General features: G+C 48.9%; 1 protein-coding gene across 1 annotated transcript in view; it reads right to left on the bottom strand.

Annotated features, from left to right (window-relative positions):
- PREX1 (phosphatidylinositol-3,4,5-trisphosphate dependent Rac exchange factor 1) overlaps window positions 1-19,067 on the bottom strand; it is a 179,052-nt gene that overhangs the window by 79,926 nt on the left and 80,059 nt on the right. The window contains exons 3-5 of the mRNA XM_041733137.1: window positions 15,964-16,086; window positions 10,333-10,437; window positions 5,216-5,317 (exon numbers count right to left, since the gene is read on the bottom strand). Coding sequence (XP_041589071.1) covers window positions 5,216-5,317; window positions 10,333-10,437; window positions 15,964-16,086 — 330 coding nt within the window. The remainder of the gene's footprint in view (window positions 1-5,215; window positions 5,318-10,332; window positions 10,438-15,963; window positions 16,087-19,067) is intronic.

Below are 19,067 nucleotides of genomic sequence, written 5' to 3'. Positions count from 1 at the left end.
ATCTTTGATAAGTTATGAACCAAGCAGACATTTGGAAATCAGGAGCTTTCACTTAAAAGTCCCAATTTCTAGATCTAGAAACAGCTGGCAACACCAGGGTGGTATTTCCATAGTCATTCAGTGGTAACTGGGCAGGAGCGATAGGCACCTACTATGTGCCAGGCACTGTTCTGGGCACTGGGGGAACAGCAAAAAGCGGAACAGGCCCAAGCCCCTGCCCTAGCCAAGCTGACATCCTAACGAGGATTCAGAAAATTCAATCTGTACACCAGAGTTACAGGACAGAATGTGAGTGAGGGAAAGGGATTGTGAAGAAAAATAACAGGGTGAGGGGACCGACCATGGCAGAGGCATTTCTGCTATAACTGGGTTGGTCAGGCAAGGCCTCTCTGAGGAGGGGACAATGAGCAACAGAGGCCTGACAAGATCAGAGAGTGAGCCTCAGGTTATCTACGGTAATGATGTCTCAAAAGAAAGAGCAAGTGCAAAGGCCCTGGGGCAAGAACCTGTTTGTTGTGTTCAGAGGATGGCAAGGAGACAAGGGTGGCTGGAGCAGAGGCGAGGGGTGATCAGAGGAGAAGCAGCAGAGGAGATCAGAGAGAAACAACTGTGTGGCACCTTCTAGGTGACAGTGATGAAGAATCTGGATTTCGATCTGAGTGACAGCGAGCTGCCGGAAGGTTCTAAGTGAAGAAGTGCCTGAACTGGCTTAGGATTAGCTGCTGAGTTGAAAAGAGACTGCGAAGGACACGGCAGAGGCAGGAAGACCCAGTGGGGGCTATGGCAGGGACCCGGGAGCAAAGTGGAGTGAAGCAGCTACAAGGTCTAGACTTGGGATAGACTCCAAAGGCAGAGCCAACAGGACCTCCTGAGAGACTGGATGGAGGGTGAGCCAGAGGCAGCTTGGGTCTGGCTTGAGCAACCAGAAAGGACAGGCCATTTATGGAAACGGGGACAAAGGGGTGGCGGGGAGAGGAGCCCAGTCTAGGGAAAGGGGAGGGCCAAGCATCTGGTTTTGGACATGTTAGGTAGGAGAGGCCTGTCTGACATCCCAGTGGGGAGGCTGAGTGCACAGGAGAGCAAGTCTCCAGCTTGGGAGCCAGGTCCAGGTTGCAGGTTGGACACAGAAATGGGGTTTAAAGTCATGGGAATGTCCACAAAAAAATGTCCACACTCATGTTCATAGCAGCATTATTCATAATAGCCAGAAAGTGGAAAGAACCCAAAGGTCCGTCAAGCAATGAACAGATAAACAAAATGTGGTTCCCTACGACGGACTAGTATTCATCCATAAAAAGGAATGAAGCTCTGATCAGCACTGCAACTGAGGATGAGCCTGGAAAGCACTGTGCTAAATGAAAGAGGCCAGATATGAAAGGTTACATATCATATGATCCCATCCATGTGGAAGGTCCTGGACAGGCAAATCCCAGAGACAGGAAGTGGCCGAGTGGTTGCCAGGGGCTGGGGCAGGAGGGAAAAGCCCCAGTGACTGCTGATGGGTCTGGAGTTTCTCTTGACAGTGAGGAAAATTCTCTAAAATTACAATGATGAAGGTTCCACGATGTTTGAACATATATATAATTTTTTTTAAAGGCCACAAGGTGGATGGAGCAAGTCTAGAAAGAGAACCTCCTATGCTGAGGTCCAGATGTGGAACCAGCGAAGGAGACTGCAGGGAAGGGGCCAAGGATATAAGAAGCAAAGGAGAAACAGAGGGGCTGGAGTGGACAGATGCGCCCGTCCAGTCTGCCCCCCATCTGCCTTGTCCCGCTTCCGTTAGGTACCAGGCCTTCATGGGGCCCAGTATGACCAGAGCCTAAAGGGGCAGGGGCTGTCACGTGTGCCACTGCGTGTCCTGAACCACGCCAACCACTAGTGCGCAGCAAGTGGCCCAAAGAGATCTGTGCATCACCAGGAAGCAACCCAAAGGGACCGTGACAGCCAGCCTCCCCTCAGGCACTTGTCACTGGAGCACCAGCGGCATTACCCCAAACCTGAATCATTTCCCTGGAAACGCTGATGGAAAACTCAACAAAGCCTAAAAATGCCAACTGTCTACCCTGAGCCTGGGCCGAAGGCTGAGATAGAATGTTCCGGCTATTCTTAGGCAATGTTCAAGTTCAGCTTTTTGGGGCCATTCCCAATGAGGCTTTCATTCTCGCCTCTTCTCTCTTCCCACCCGGGCCCCTTGACCCTGTTCGCCTACTGGATTCGGAGTTCAGCTCCAACAGGGGGATCAGAGGGCCACGGGGACATCTGCGAGGGCAGCAGAGCTGCAGGGGCCGGGGTGGGGGGAGGCCTGAGGGTTTGGGCTCATGGTATCGTCTTTTCAAATCATCTGGAAAATGTGACAGGAAGGAGGAACCCAGGAGGGGCACAAAGAGTCGCCCTCGGCTCCAGCTGTGGTCTGATGCGAATGTTCCAGCTGTGGGTGCCAAAGGCCAGGACACGGAGCAAGCCCGTCAGGCGGGGAGCATGGCACGTCCCCACAGGAATCCAAGGCCCTTCTGGCTGGTCCCCCCGGTGCTATCTGAGCTCCCGATAAACACAGCTGGAGACCGAGGAAACCGGGCGAGTAAACAGCCATTTGGTCAGGAGAGCAAACCCACAGCCTGGCTTCGTCACTGTTTCCTGTGGGCAGTTCCTCTCCCACTGGTTGCCGGCCAGTTCTGTTTTCTCTGTCTGTTCTCCTGGGAATCCAGAGCCCACAAGTCCCACCAGGCCGAACTGTGCCCGCCCCCGAACTGTGGAGCTGATCCACCCACACACGTGCGCCCAGGTCCAGCTCCACAAGCTGTTAAAACATGTTATGGAAACTGCCACTCCAAGCACCTGCTGAGACTCTGGGCTTTTCCAAGCTCCAGAAACCAAAGGGTTAACACCTGGGGAGGCATGGCTGGATTGTGAACCTAGAGCTGGCATTTCTTCTAATGGATCAAATGTTCAAGGTGCGAAAACCCAGGAAAACCCAAGAGCAGCCACTGAGCCACAAAACACAAGACCACTGACCTTCCCAGACCCCCACCTAAGGAACTGAGGAGGTCAGCATCCCCAAAACCCAAGGACTTTGGCAGCTTGACTCCCCAAAGTGCTTACCTGGCAGCGGAGCCTAATGGTCAGAGGGCGGGCCTCTGGAATGGGCTCAAATCAGGGTTCCTACTACTTAACCTAACATGTGGCTGTAAACAGGCCACTTCATCTGTGCCTCGGTCTCTCCAACAGGGCTAATCACAGTGCCTCCCTCATCAAGTTGTTCTAAGAATTAAGCGAATAAATGTTCAATCATCGTAACAACTGTATCTATAATCATACAAACCCCATGTCACAGATGAGAAACTGAGGCAGATGGAAGTGACCCGCCCAAGGTCAGGTAGCTAGTAAATGGCAAGGCCAGAATTCAAACTCAAGCAGCCTCTGGCTGCAGAGCCTGGCTCTCATCCAGGGATCAGCAGACTTTTTCTGTAAACAGCCAAATAATAAATATTTTAGGTTCTGGTGGCTACATCCGGTCTCTGTCACATACTCTTCCTTGTTTGTTTTTTGGGATTTCTTCTTTTTTTCTTTAAACAATGCTTTAAAAAATGTAAACATCATTCATAGCGCATGTGTCGTGCAAAAACAGGCCATGGGCTAGATCTATCTGGCTCATGGGCCACGGTGTTGCCAACTCCTGCCCTAAACCACTACAGAAGACTACCTCTTAAATGCTGATTACCAGTTCAGGTTTGGAAAACACCCTAAAACACATCAAATGAAGTACTTTGGTAAGTCTAATTTGATCCACAGGCTACCAGTTCTACCAAGCAAGTTCTACCAGGAGCTTCTTCTGCACCCAGGTGAAGAGCTAGCTACACACAGCATTTCAAACACGTGTCTGGGGGTCAAAGAACCACCACAGACAGTCCTTTTGAGACCCCAGGGACAGACAAACAGCAGCAGGCCAGAGGAGGTGCAGAGAGAACTTTGTCCCACCGACCACGGCTGCACACATTAGAGGCCTATGTCCACAGACAGAGCTGATGGCCCCAGAGAGGGTCTGGTCCAGCTCACAGAGCCAAGGGTCACCCACCTTGTCCAATAGAAAGTCAAGCTCAAGAATGCCCTAGTAATCCTCCCCTCTCCTCTGCCTTCCAGGTCACGGAACAAGGATGCGTGTGGCCCCAGTGACAGGTGCATGATTGAGGCACCACCAGCCAAATTAATCCACCAGCAGGGACCCCAAAGAACAGCTGTCAGATGCAAGGCCTTCAGGATGGAGCCAGGGCAGGCTTGGGCCAATAGCCACCATTTCCAAGCACTGAAAACCCTGGGTGTAGAGTGGAAAATGGTGGCAGAGCCATCCACCCAGCTGGGGATCTGCCCAGAGGCCAACTCTGAAGCTGAGAATTGAGACTTCTGGGGTCGCCGCACAAGCAGCAAATCTTCTCCTGGTCTGGCCTAACGAGATGAAATCAAAGATGAAGACAGAAGGTGTGTGGACAACTCAGCAGGGCCAACCTCTTCCATAAATAGCCAGATTGTGATGAGGAGGTCCTGCATCCTCCACCCACGGGCTCTTGGCCTATGGGATGTGATTGGTTGGAGGCTGGAATACATGACATAAGTCTGCCTTGATTAGAGCTCATTTGCTCAGTGTGATTGGGTCAGGCATGGAGCAGATAACCCTGATACCAGCCAATGAGAACGTAATGCTGCCCAGTTCACTGCACTGGACCATGTCTCAACCAGAGTCCAACACTGCCCAGCTCCTAGCCACTGGGGTAAAGTGCAAGTCTGAGCAGGTGGGAGAAGGATAGATGGCATAAGCAAAGGCTTCATGTAATTGGTTCAAATTAATCCATATGACTCAGGCCCAAACCATTCAGAACATCATATTCTTCTAGCCACAGATGACCAAAGCCTGAGTGACTCCTCAGGACTTATATCAGAGCTACTAGAAGAGAGGTTCATGCTTTCCCACTGCTCTTGAACTTGAGGAGGTGCGTAGTCAGAGAAACACAGTCATCGGCTACCACACTGAATATAAAGCCCAACAGTGGAAAGCAGAACTGAACACAAAGAGGCAGGGTCCTGGTAGGATCCAGTCCGGCCCAAACCAGTGCAGTCCCTACTCGTCTCAGCTACTTGAACCAACAAATTTTACTTTGTAAGTCAGTCAGAGCTGGGATTTGTCACCTCAAATGCAGAGAAAGGAGTTGGGTGAATGTCTCACCTTGAGGAGGAGGGGGTACTTGCAGATCCTCTGAATTGGAGACAGCAGGTAGCCCTCCAAAGGGATGTCCGTGGTCTTCCGGCCTCCCAGAAGCATGCAACTCTGCAAAGGGACACAAGACCTTCATTAAAACTCGCCAGGAATGGCAAAGGGATTTGGCCACCTTCTCAATAAGCACAGGAAGCACTCTCAAAACATGGCTACAGGCTTTGGAAGCATTTAGCAACACCTAGAGGAGATGGAGGTATGCATATCTATAACCCAGCACAAAGCCTACCTAGATCAGGACCTGACAACCTTGGTCCCTAGGCCGCATCCCACCCACTCCCTTCGGGAATCAAGGTTTCCCTAGAATCCAGCCATGTCCATTTGTTTACACACCTGCAGGTTGTAAGGTTGCTTCCAAATTACCATTGTGGAGCGGAGTAGTCCTAACAGACACTGTATAAAAAAAGTTTACTAATTCCTGATCTACTGAAACTCTCACACATAAGCACCAGGACCCAGGAACATACGCATTCAAAACTGCCTCATTTGGAAGGGCAAAAAATGAAATGCGACCTGAAAAGCCACCAGATGAAGAACAGAAAGGTACACCTATAGGTTTATATGTTGCCATGCTACATGGCGGTGAGAATGAGGACCTGACACTGTGCACAGCAACATGGACAGACTGCAAAAACAAAAGGATGTGTGTGCTATGAACCTGTTTATATGATGCTTTTAATAACACACAAAACAAAACCAGGCATTGTTTGTGGAGAACACATCTGTAGTAAAATACAAAGGCAGGGATGGAAGAAAAATAAACCAAACGTTAAATGGGAGTTAGCTACCCCTGCAGAGGGAGGGGAACAGGGCTTGGAAGGTGAACTGAGTCCCCCACCATGGTCCTGTCCTGGGGCTCACTAATGTGCCCAATATACACGCATGCATGAAGGAATGAAGGGAAAAAGTGAAGAATGAGCAAACTGCCAGCACAGCCCACAGTCCCAGCCTCCCTCCTCAACACCACGCTGGCAGACTACAAATGAAACAGGAGCTTCTGGGGAAAAGAATCCTCATCCTAACACTCATTCATTCATTCACTCACTCATTCTGCAAATATACATTGTGTGCTTACTATGGGCTGGGAACGGTTCCAAGCACTGGGGAACCTGCCCAACAAAGCAAATTCCCTGCTTATACTCAAGTGAGAACATTAAGCCTGTGCTTACCACGTGCTAGGCCCTGTGCCTTATGCTTCGCCTATATAAAGTTCATGTTCACAGGTCCCGGATGACCAGGGATGTTATCTCCCCTTTACAGATGGGAAACTGGAACAGATAAGCGAAAGGGCAGGTCCAAGACTCAGAGCTACTGCCTTTCAGGGATCTCAGCAGGCCCTCTACTTGGGGAAGCAGGATCCCCGGGACCCCAGGTCCCTGCTCTGGCAGGAGCTGCATGGCTCCCACCCCCACATCTCCCCAGGGCACAGATGGGGGATCGGAGCTGTGGCAGCTGGGAGATGCCAGGCCCCACACTGCTCACACTCAGGCCTTTGTCCTCTGAGCCAGTGCTCGCCACAAGCTGCCCTGGTGATGTCAGCTCTGGGCAGAGAGAGGGGAGCCTGGCGGTAGGGGAGTGTTTTCCAGAAGCCCCCAGGACCTGGCGGGAGAAGGTCCTGCCTCTTTGTCCGGGATCAAGGGGATTTCACATAACTGTCAAAGCTGCCAACTGCACTTCTCCCCCAAACACTCCAAATTCTTGTTTCACTTTATTTTCATTTAAGGAAAAAAAAAATGCAAACACACACAGAGCTGCCATTCACTATTCTAGCAAGATTACGCTCCAAGCACTATGGGAAGAACTTTTGAAAATTATCTCTTTAAATCTTCCTCCTTCACAGAAGTGATTTGGGTGAGGTGTTACGTTATGAGTGCATATAGTGCATACAGTAATATTCTGCAATAAGAAAAGCTTTTTAAGAATCTCAGATCCCTTCCACCATCCAAACGCTCCTTCATTACCTGGCCTCTTGATCTGATCTCACTTTCTCCCACATTTCCTCTCTGACTCTCCATTCCAGCTACCCTGGCCTTCTTGATATTCATCAAACATCCTTCTACCTCAGGACCTTGGGATACACAATTTCTCTACCTGGAATGCTTTCCTGCCAGGTGCTTCTTGCCTCTCTCTCTTACTTTTACCAAAGTCTCTGTTTAAACATCGCCTAAGACACCGTTTCCCCACAGACCAATCTAAAATAGCAGCCACCACCCTGACTCCCTCCAAACATCCCGTCATCCTTAATTTATTTCCTCCAGAGGACTTAACACCATGTGACATATCATGTAAGTTTCTCCTACCAGAATGGCTGCTCCAGGACAGCAAGGACTTTTCTTGCCTTGGTCATGTTGTACCCCAAGGCTTAGAATGAATGAATAAATGAATAAATTACTCCCATCTTACAGACAAGAAAACTGAGTACAGAATGATGAAGCTAGCTATCTCTTAGCTAGCACACAGCACATCGGGACTGGAAAACCAGACCATGTCTGTTCCCAACACCTTAATACCCCATGATGGACTTGAGATGGCTTTTCTGCAGGTGGCCAAAAGCAAGGATGGGGAAAGATGTTGCATGTGCTGGCCCTCTCCCATGTCCTCCCCCTGCCTGATCTGGCCCAGCTCAGCTGCTGTTGGGAAATGGCAGCCTGGCCCACCAGGAAGACTGCAGGAGACAGAGGAAGGAAGGAAAAAGAATGGGGCCCTTCCCATCCCACCACCCTGCTAACACCATCCTGCCATCACCTGCTTCCCAAGACCCAGCTGAGTCCAAGAAGACACCCCCAGGAAGAGGGCTCCTCAGCCAGGAGCCTAGATTACAGCTGATTTTTTACAGGGACTACAGGACTAAAGTCATCAAGGCCATCACAGAGGCAGGGCCAGGTGTCCGGGCTTAGGCCATATGACTTCATCTTTGCTTCTGGTCCAGACCCTTTATTGAATGTACAAAACTGGAAATGTAAAGAGGCAGGTAAGAGCAGCCAACAGCATCAGTCCCAAACACTAAGACACATGAGACATAAGTGGCAATCCATCGGCCCATCGGCCCTTCCTCAGATGCTCACTGGAAATGGACCAGGCAACATGAACATACCAGTGACAGAAACGTACATTTTGAATCAAAATTCTGGAAATGCTTTGTTGGAGACTGTGCATCAGGGAGGAGTGCAGGTAATTCATGTAGTTTGGCTCTCTATGCATGGAGTTAACATTCCTCGTGCTACGTCAATTAGCTGTTCTTCCTTTGTGTGCTTTATTCTCTATGTGCTTTATTCTCTATGTGCGGTCAGGAAATAAAACAGTTCTTGGGGGTGGGGGTGTTGGCCTTTGACTGAGCAGGGGATTTAGAAGTGAGGGATCGGGATTCGAACCCATGAGCAGTTCAATCACTTTTCACGTACTCTCGGAAGTCACTTAAGATTTTGGTCATCAGAATCACCTGTCGGCAAAGGCTATGCAGTGTCCCCTACTGTATTCTTCCAAGACAACAGAATTTTCATCTGGGCTCACAGCTACATGCCTCAGCCCCCCTTGCAGTTGCATGCAGCCATGTGAGTCAGTCCTGGATGTGAGTAGAAGAGATGTGTACGGCTTCCTGCTGTGCCCTTAAAAGGAGACAGGTGGGCCCTCTTTCCCAACTTCCTGCATCCCACTACCTGGAATGTGGAAGCAGTGAGAGGTCAACTTAGACCACATTGATGAGGTCACATCCCAGGGCACTGGCCCCCAACACTAGGCCCCCTATACCAGCCTTAGACTGTCTACATCCACCTTGTTCGCATGACAGAGAAATAAACGCCTACCTTGTTTAAACCATTGTTATTTGGGATGTCTGCAAAGCAGACAAATGTAGAACTTAACTCATATACAACAGACGGTGGCTGGTAAAGCTCCAAGGAAATCACAGGTGAGAATCTTTATACACAAGTGAAGCTCTCGCAATTGTAGAGAAGACCATCATGGATGTCTGCCATCTGGCCTGATCAATGTCTATTCCCAACTTACTTGTCCAAGTGCAAACCAAGCATCCTTTAGAGCTCCACCCCACCCTTAGGGCCTGTGCTATGTACAGGTGGAGCTGACTCCACCCTCCAGCTCCAGCAGTGACCAATCAGAGCAACAACCAAACCCTCCATCTACAGTAACTGGTTCAGGGACAAGGTCTTGAGCCAAGCTGAGTCAATAAGCATCAGACCCAGGATTTTTGCTGTTAATGCTGAGAAAGAGGAGCTCTTTTTCCCTAAAGCTGCTCTGCTATTAGAAGTATAAGCACAGAGCTGCAGGGCACCTGGGTGGCTCAGTGGTTGAGCATCTGCCATCAGCCTAAGTCGTGATCCTCGGGTCCTGGGATCGAGTCCCACATCGGGCCCCCTGCAGGGAGCCTGCTTCTCTCTCTGCCTATGTCTCTATCTCTCATGAATAAATAAATAAAACCTTTAAAAAAAAAAAAAAAAAGGACAGAGCTGCTGGAGGCCATGTTGGCACCACATGGGGAAGCCTCCTTGGGAAAGGAGCCAAGGCAGGGAAAAGCAAAACTAAGAGACACATTTCTGATGACATATCTGAACACCTAGATTCTGCTATGCCTGAAACCCTCTGGGTCTTAAACTTTCCAGAAAAATGAACCCATAATTTTTTTTTCTTTTTTTGGCAAAAGCCAATTTTAACTGGATTTTCTTTCCCTTACAATTAAATCATCCTAACAATACAATCATTGCTACTGCTCTTATCAGGATCATTACTTTAGACCAGGAATTGGCAAACGTGGCCCTAGATCTAGCCCGCCGCCTGTTTTGTAAATAAGCTTTTACTGGAACCCAGCCATGCTCCCTCCTTTATATATTATTTATGGCTGCTCTCACGCTGCAATGGCAGAACTGAGTCGTTGTGACAGAGAGTACGTGATGCAAAAAGGCAAAAATCTGGCCCCTTACAGAAGACGTGAGGTGATGCCAGCATTACCCCAGATGTTAAACCCAGCTGGGCGTGGGTTGGGCATGAAGCTTTCCTGTGCCCAGGGACTTGCAAGCCTGAAGCTGCACAGAAGGGCAGGTGACAAGCAAACTTACCAAAAGGAAGGCGCGCACAGTGGGGATCTTGTTGAGCTCCACAAGCAGCCGCAGGGCCTTCTCATGGTTGCTGCAGTATTCCTCATATACGCAGAACTTGTCCTTCTGCAAGACAAGGACAGAGCCTGTGAGAGAGAGCCTGTGGCAGGAAAGCAGACACTCTGAGATGTGCCGACAGCTGGGCCAGCCTGGGAGGAACCCCATGACCACACAGCAGGAGGGACCTCGGGTAAGGTGGCTCCCACTCACTGTGGGCCTCACAGCCTCTAGTCTTGCCCCGAGTCTGCACCCAGAAGCCTGAGGAACCCTTTCAGGAAGCAGCAAGTCCCAGGATCAAGTGTGCAGACTCAAGCCAGCAGCCTGGGCCTGCCATCCTGGCTCTGCATTTCCAAACGTGAACTCGGGCAAGTTACCTGGCCTCTCTGTGCCTCTGTTTCCTCATCGGGAAGGTGGAGTTACTAATAGCCCTTAATTCATGGGGTTGTTAGAGGGATTAAATGAGTTAAAACAGGAATGCCTGGGGTGGCTCAGCAGTTGAGCGACTGCTTTTGGCTCAGGGTGTGATCCCAGACTCCCGGGATCGAGTCCCATATCGGGCTCCCTTCATGGAGCCTGCTTCTCCCTCTGCCTGTGTCTCTGCCTCTCTCTGTGTGTCTCTCATGAATAAATAAATAAAGTATTTAAAAATAAATAAATAAATGAGTTAAAACATAAGGCTGTAGTATATAGTAAGTGCTCAATAAATGTCCACCATTAGTATTAAAGTACAAGCCAGACTGTGTCACACCCCTGCTTGAAAACCCCCTGGTAGTATCCTTATGCTACAAATGAAATCCAACCCTTGATTATGAATTTCAAGGGCCAGATAATGTGACCCTGCCTTTCTTTCACCTCACCTCACTGGCCTTCTATCTACTCCTTGAATTTACCAGCCTCTTCCTACCTCAGGGCCTTGCACTGCCATACCTTCTACCTAGAACATTCTTCCCCCAAGCCTGGCCACTCCCCAAACTCAGCTTCCACCTCCTGAACCAATACCTGGATTACTCCAGCTAAAGTAGCCAGCCAGGAGTAGTCTGAATTATTCAGATTATCAGTTTATGTCTTTTCCCACATAGCAGTCAGCTCCCCAAAGGCAGGGACCACATCCGTCTTACGGAGGTATTCTCTAACCCCGGCACAATGTCTGGCACACAATAGGCCCTCTGTGAACACTCAGCAAACAGTTAAGTTAAACACCTACTGCTGGTTAAGTTAAACACCTACTATGTGCGGTGCCCCACACACATGAACCTGAAATGTGTAGAGTGGGCTCAGGAATGTGGTAAGAAAGTAGATCCCTGGTTGCGACCACACAGCAGCACAATTTTGAGGCAAGGGGATAGTTTTCTTGACCTCCAAATGCCCCTCCACTGGACTCTTTCCAATCTAGAGGTCACCTGTGGGTCACCAGGTCTGTAACCGTCAGTTGGGGCCTCTGGGAACAGCAGGAAGCTCTGCACTGAACACTCTCAGTTCCAAAAGGCTCACAGAACACCACCTCCCAACGCAACAAACCCTAAACAAGGATGTCCTGGGTAAGGCCACTGGACAGGAAGGGCTGAAGGGCTCTGACCTTGGGCTGGGGGTTGGGCAGGAGACCCCAAGAAACTAAGGAAGGAAGAGGTGGGTCTGCAAAGCAAGCAACTCATCTTGATTCTAAACAAACCCCCAGTCATCCTGCCTATGGTGGCTGCAGGAAAGAGAAAACCAAAGAGGAGGGAGAATGGGTTTCAGAATCAGTAAGCTACCCCTCCAGGCTCAACCCTGAAGGTTCTGGGTGTGCAATCTGAGCAGACGCCCTAAACAGTGAAGGGCCCACAGCCAGAGCCGCTGGCCGGCACCGGGTGTGTGCTGAGCACTTAGTACCTGCCACACGCTGCTCTCTTGCAATGAGGGCACCCTCATCTACTCCTCACAATAACCTGGCAGGTAATTACTCTACCTGCCCCATTTGCACAGGGGAAAACCAAGGAAAAGTCACAGGCCCAAGGTCTCATGCTACTCAAGGAGTGGGGAGCTATCCTTATGTCTGTTTTTGTAGATGAGGGAACTGAAGCAGGGAAAGGAGAAGCTTGTCCAAGGTCACCCACTACTTAGGGAGCACAGGGCTGGGTTTCCGACCCAGGTGGTCTGGTTCTAGAGGCACTCTAAGCTTTTTCATCATTATCTGCAGCACCACACACACCCCAAGCTTAGGTGGTGATCTGTGACTTGAGATTTGGGCCCTTTGGTGTTCCCTTCCCCACGGAAAGGCACTGCGCAGTCCAGGAACTCTGGTAGGCCCTGACCCCACCACCCCCATAGGTCTTCCTTCTCATCTGTGTTCTGTCCATCACCTCCCCCCTTCACCCCCCCCCCCACCCTGTGAGCTCCATGGGGCAGGGGCGGGGAGGGCAGGGTTTGCATCTGCCGGGGTCACTGCTATAGTGCCAATGGGGACTGGAGTCCCTGGTGGCGAGTGGGCAACATGACTACTTAATGAATGAAAGCAAGAAAGCAGAAGGAACTGAAAGAGGCCCAACAGGCCTCCAACCAGCCCCACCCCTCTTCCAGATAACCCTGATCTACCACAACTGCAGCCTTGGCTCTTCACTGGACCATGTCTTGTTTTACCCACCCAGCAGACATTCCCCCTTCTTCTGGTCATGGCCCCAAATTTTCTCCTGGAGCCACCTCCTCACTCTGAGCCCACTGAGCCTGCCCCACTCCCAGGCACAGGCACAAGTGAGCATATGACCCAGGCCAACCCAAAGAGCAACCTGTCCTGGCAATGGTGGCCATGAGCCCTCAAAGACTCACATTGGAATTACTGTGGAGAGAAACTCTCTTTGAACTGTCACTGTTGAGCTGGCAAAGTGTCAGCCTAAAACTGCTGAGGACCACCTCTGCTACTCCGTGAGGCACACACCCACCACCCCTCAAGGATAAAGCCAACAGAGGAAATCAGACCTAAAGATAAAAACCAAGTCTTGAAAACACCATATGTGGCCCTGGATCCAGCTATGCCTAAAGCCCACTCACTGGAATATTCCATTTGTATGAGCCATAAAGTCTTTTTGTTTGTTCAAGCTTATTTGAACTGGTGTTTTTGTCACTTGCAATGAAGAAAGTCCTAATAAATGCACACTCTAAAAGGGGGAAGAAAATGAAAAACTGGACCCAAGCCCTGTGAAGTGACAGGGTCTCGCTGTCCATCTGCATCTTCATCTGCACGATGAAAAGGTTGGGTCAGAAAGCAGAGGCCAATCTGTTTATTGTCACATGCCAACCCCAACTGATGAGTAGCACTGGCTGCAACACTGGTGAGAAGATTTCTGGAGCCCCCCCCAGGGAGCCGGGAGACAGAATGCTGTGATTGATTAGTGATGTCTGCTATGGCTACAGGCGAGGAGAGTAAGTGATAAGATTGTAGCAGGTTTGCCATTCCTCATACCCTGAGCCCCTTCTGTGACGTGCTCTGCAATGTCATCCTCTCCTTCAGCTTGCAAAAAGGCCAGGGGACCAAAGGCTTGAGGCTTTGAGTAGTTAAATTTAGCAAATGGCAACACCCCCTCCTCTAAACCATGCCCAGCTCCCTCACTCCCCTGCCCTTCGTTGAGCCCAGTCCCAGCTGTATCCCAGGCCCAAGATCCAGCAGATATGGAAATGCTGCTTTTGACAGCTAAGAGCCCAAGCATTCAATTTCCTTGTAGGGGCCCCACAGGGGGCTCTGATTGTTGTGCCAAGAAGAAACGGACAAGCAGTTGTGCACACACAGATGTGGTGGGTGGAAAACATGTGGCTGAGGGTTTGGGCTGTGAAGGAGGAGAAATGGACAGGTGCCAGCTGGGGACAGCTGGGGAAGAGTGTTGAGCCCCCAGGGAGGGTTTAAGGACTGTCAGAGGTGATGGCTGCTGTCCACAGTACCCAGGGAGTGACACATACTCCACAGAGACCATCTGCTCCAAACCACTCACTTCACACCCCAAAAGACTAAGACTCAGAGAAGGGAAGGAGCTGACCATGTAGACATCTCCTCCAGCACAGAGGGGAGCATGAGATCCAGGTCTCACTTTTGCAATGGTTTCTCCAACTTATCATCTGCCTGTCCACACAGCCTGGGACGTCCAGACCACATGACCTCCCTGCTCAAAACCTACAACTCTTAGAATAAGATCCCTCTAGGATCTGCCCCCATGGAATCCCTGCACTGCCTCCATCACTCAGCTCTGCTCCAGCCACACCAGGTTGCCTGCCTTCCTCCCAGGTACATGCCTGTTCCCCTTTCAGAGCCTCTGCCCTTGGTAGCCTCTTTCTCTGGAATGTTCCTTCCCAAGATCATCCCATTTCACCACGTTCCAGAGAACTGCCCTGACCAGGGTTGCCAGATAAAATACAAGATACTGAGTTGAGTTCAAAGTTCAGATGAACAACAAATCATTTCTTAATATAAGTACATCCAAAATAGTGCACTATTTTTTAACATAAGTATGTTAAAAAATTATCTGTCATTTACCAAATTTATTCAGATGTCCCGGGTATTCTTGTTTGTTCAATCTAGAAACCTGCCCCTGACTTCCCAATTTCAAACAACCTCGAGCAGTCATTCTTTGCCACCTCTTTATTTCATATTCTTCACAACCCGTGACACCATCTGAAATGGCCTTCTCCATTTCTCCAGCCTATGAGCCTCACAGCAAGAGGAATAAATCCATCTTATTTAGGGCAGCAGCCTCAGAGCCAAGTACAGTGCCTGGCACCCAGTAGGTATCTCATATGTAATCAGGAAACTTATCATATAAGATGGTGAAAAATGTAAGCCCTGAGGCCAGACAGCGATGTTTCCAAATCCGAGCTCCAATTCTCACTGGCTGTGTAAGCTTGCATTATGACTTACCCTCTCTGGGTTTCAGCTCCCGTATTTTCAAAGTGAGAACAATAGTAGTACACACAGTTGAAGGCTGTTGTGAAGTCTTAATGAATGAAGATATGTAAAGCACTTAGAACAGTGGCCGGCATAAAGGGAATGTGTGTGCTAGTTTTGTGATCAACTCAGGAGTTGGAGGTTGGGTTTTAGGGTGCCCACACCCTCCTTCCTCCAGCCATCCCCTCACTATTCCAAGCAACTTGGTAAACCTGCAGGAAGACAGAGGCTATTATGAAAAGTATCTGCCTCTCTGACCAGCAGCTTAGGTAGGAACCTAAGATGCCCTCGAGGGTCCTGGGGTGGCCAAGCTGGGACTCATACCCAGGTCTGTCTGACTCAAGTCCATCCTCTTGGCACTGGCTACCCACATTGCTCCCTCTGCTGCAGAAGGCCCCTGCCAGACTAGGAGGTCATGGGAACCCCAGGACACAGTCATTCAGCAAGGAGCCCTGAAGAAAAGGGAGCCACGCTCTCTGTGGCTTGAGGGGAGGCAGAGCCAGCTAAATCCACCACTAATCTGCTGGAACTGAACTGATTCCCATTGCTCCTGGGAGCAGAGGCTGCACCTGCCCTGCCTGTCACCTGCCTCTCCATCTCCCAGACAGGCCTGCCGAGGATGCCAGGGAGGAAGCCCACTTCCCCAGAGTCGCAGGCTCCAACAGGGGCTGGGTCACCATACTTACAAATCTTAAGAAAACATTCCCAAGTTCATGCTGAGACTGAGGCTCGGGGTGTAAACAATACTCCAAGGCAGCCAAGAAATCCTTATGAACTTCCAAGATGTCTTCGATGTTCGAGAACAGGATCTATAAGGAAAAGTGAAGCCCGAAGATTGTGTTAATCAAGGCACAGAGGGGGAGCAAAATCAAGCATTTAAAAAAAAAAAAAAGACATAACCCACGGTGTGAATGAGGATATAATGCAACAGGCACTCTGATACACTGGAGCCACTTTACCACTAATAAAAATAATGCTAAAACAAACTATGGCCAACATTGATCACACAGGATTAATGCTTAATCCTGTGCTAAGAACTTAACATGCATTTATGGCACCTAATGCTCACTGCAACCCCATGAGGTAGAGACTACTGTCATTCCCCATTTATAGAAGAGCAGGGACCCAAAGTAAATTAACATTCTCAAGGCCACACAGCCCAGTAAGCAGCAGAACTGAGTTCACACTCAGCATGCAGAGAATGTAATATAATACATTTGTCACAGTTTTCATAGTGGCCAGACAACCAGCACATCCAATCATAAGACTGATTTTTAAAATGATGAAGTTAGTTCCACGTACCTATTAAAATGCTGTAGCAAAAGAAAATATGATAGGGAAGGACGTCCAAGATATGCCATGTGAACTTACACAAACAATATATAAGTGCTTTTCCCCCCATATGAGTCTACAAAGTTTGAGATGCGTGTACAATCTGATCCATATTCTACATTTTAGAATTGAGCCTGTCCATCAGTGGTCTCCAACCAGGGACAACTGTGTACCCTAGGGGATGTTTCCCAATGTCTAGGGATATCAGTGGCCATCACAAATTGCAGGTAAAGATGCTACCAGCATCTCATAGGCAGAGGCTAGGGATGCTTTCGACACCCTACAAAACACAAGACAGCGCCTCACCCACAGCAAAGAATCATCCAGCCCAAGATGTTAATAATGCCAAGGTGAAGAGCCTGGTGGATAGTCAAAGACATACTATAGCCTTATTTACATATTATAGTCTTATTTGCAAAAGCAAAACACTGGGGAAAAGGCACACATCCAAAAGGGGGACTCATCAATACTTAAATGAACTGGACTGGTTATAATTAAATATATTGTACATGCTGAAATACTATGCAGTCTATGAAAAGAATCTGCAAATCCTGGGATGATCCTTAATATATATTACTAAGTGGGGGTGGGTGGAGAATCATGGTGCGAAGCAATATTCTAGCATGGGCCCATTTGTGTTTAAAAAAAAAGCAGGGGGGATAGGATGCCTGGGTAGCTCAGTCGGTTGAACGTCTGCCTTCAGCTCAGGTCATGATCTCAGGTCCTGGGATTAAGCCCCCCATCAGGTTCCCTGCTTACCAGAGGGGTCTGCTTCTCCCTCTCCCTCAGTCCCTCCCTCCCTCCACTCATGCTCTTGTTCTCTCTCTCAAAAAAAAAAAGAATAAATAAAAATTAAAAGAAAGGCAATCCTCTGTAGGCTGGCAAAAGGAGAGACTAACTGAATGAAGCATCGAGCTGGCAACTAAAGGGACCTTGGGAAAGAGAACTAGGAGCACTTTATTTACTTAAATTCCTTCTGAACTGCATAAAATTCTTTTTCCCTTTTTTTAATAAGAGGTATATTTTTTGAAATTTAATTTCAGAGAAGAACAGAACACAGTACAATGAATCCAGTGAAGGGCTCTTCCCCCACCCATCCCAGGGAAAGGGGGGAAGGGTGGGGAGGCTCACAGCAGGGGTAACCAGTGTCACTACAGGTTTCTGTTTCCCTCTAGGGTTCCTTCCTCCTTCCTTCAGCAAATACTGAATGAGCACCTGCTGTTTGCCAGGCTCGATTAGAGGCCCTGGGGGGATACAGTGGGGCATAGACACTCTAATTCTAATACAAGGGGACAGACAACAAGCAAGGAACTAAGCTAGAATATTCTAGAGGGTCAGAAGCACTAAAGACAAAAGGAAAACGTGGAGGGAGTCCCAGGGTGGGGCAGAGGGCCAAGGACAGCCACTCTGAGAAGGTGACATGTGAGCCAAAGACCTCAAGGAATGAAGACCAACCTGGGGGACCTTTGGAATGCACCAGAAAGTCTGCAGAGGGAGATGGCCTGAGGGTAGGCAGGTAAGTATGAGGGCTGGAGGCCTTTCCTCAATGGCTGCATTGTGAGAGGGTGAGGGAGTCTCTTCCCCGCCTCGCCCTGGGGGACACTCATCCTGGAAGGTGGTTGGAAGAATCACCTGCACCATCTCACTATTCTTCTTGTCTGGTTCACATGGTTGAATCAGTTTATGTTAAAGACCCACAGGATAGATCCTATTGCTATACTTCCTCAAGGGATGACTGCAAAACTTCAAAATAAATATCTGTCTCCTGAGTATATACCCAAAAGAGAGCCTGTGTCCACCAAAAGGCATACATAACCATGGTCATAAAAGCCCAGAACTGAAAATAACTCAAATATCCACCAACAGGAGAATGGATGGTCAATTAAGGGACACTCTGTACTAGGGATGATGAGCCAGCAATTACAGAGACTGGATCAGAGCCGCACATAACAGCCCAGGCAAATCTCACACACATCACAGTGAGCAAAAGGCACCAGACATGAAAGAGCTCACTTTTTCTTTTTTTTTTTTTTTTTTTTTTTGAAAGAGCTCACTTTTATCTAAGGCTCACAAACAGGCAAAACTAATCAATGGTTTACCTTTGGGGAGGGGGCATTTACAAGGAAGGGGACACAGAGGAGCCCGTGGGGGTAGGAGATGCTCTGTCTTCATTGAGTTTGTATTTATAGGTCTGTTCATATGTGAAACAGCATCACGTTCGATACTTAGGATGCACCCTTTACTGTATGTGAGTTAGAGCTCATGACAAAAGTAATTTCTAAAAAACTGTAATAAATTACAATTTAAAGTTCTAGTAATTTTTAAATTGCAATAAATAAATGAATTGTGATAAACACACATAATAAATAAATAGGTCCTCGGTAAATATTTGCTGAACAAATGAATGCATGCATAAAATGCTTAAATCCCAGCACTATTAGGGACCAGCCAGGCAGTG

This window comes from Vulpes lagopus, chromosome 18 (assembly GCF_018345385.1).
Source record: "Vulpes lagopus strain Blue_001 chromosome 18, ASM1834538v1, whole genome shotgun sequence".
Taxonomy (NCBI): Eukaryota; Metazoa; Chordata; class Mammalia; order Carnivora; family Canidae; genus Vulpes; species Vulpes lagopus.
Note: the sequence above shows the minus strand (reverse complement) of the source record. Positions and strands in the feature narration are given on the sequence as shown.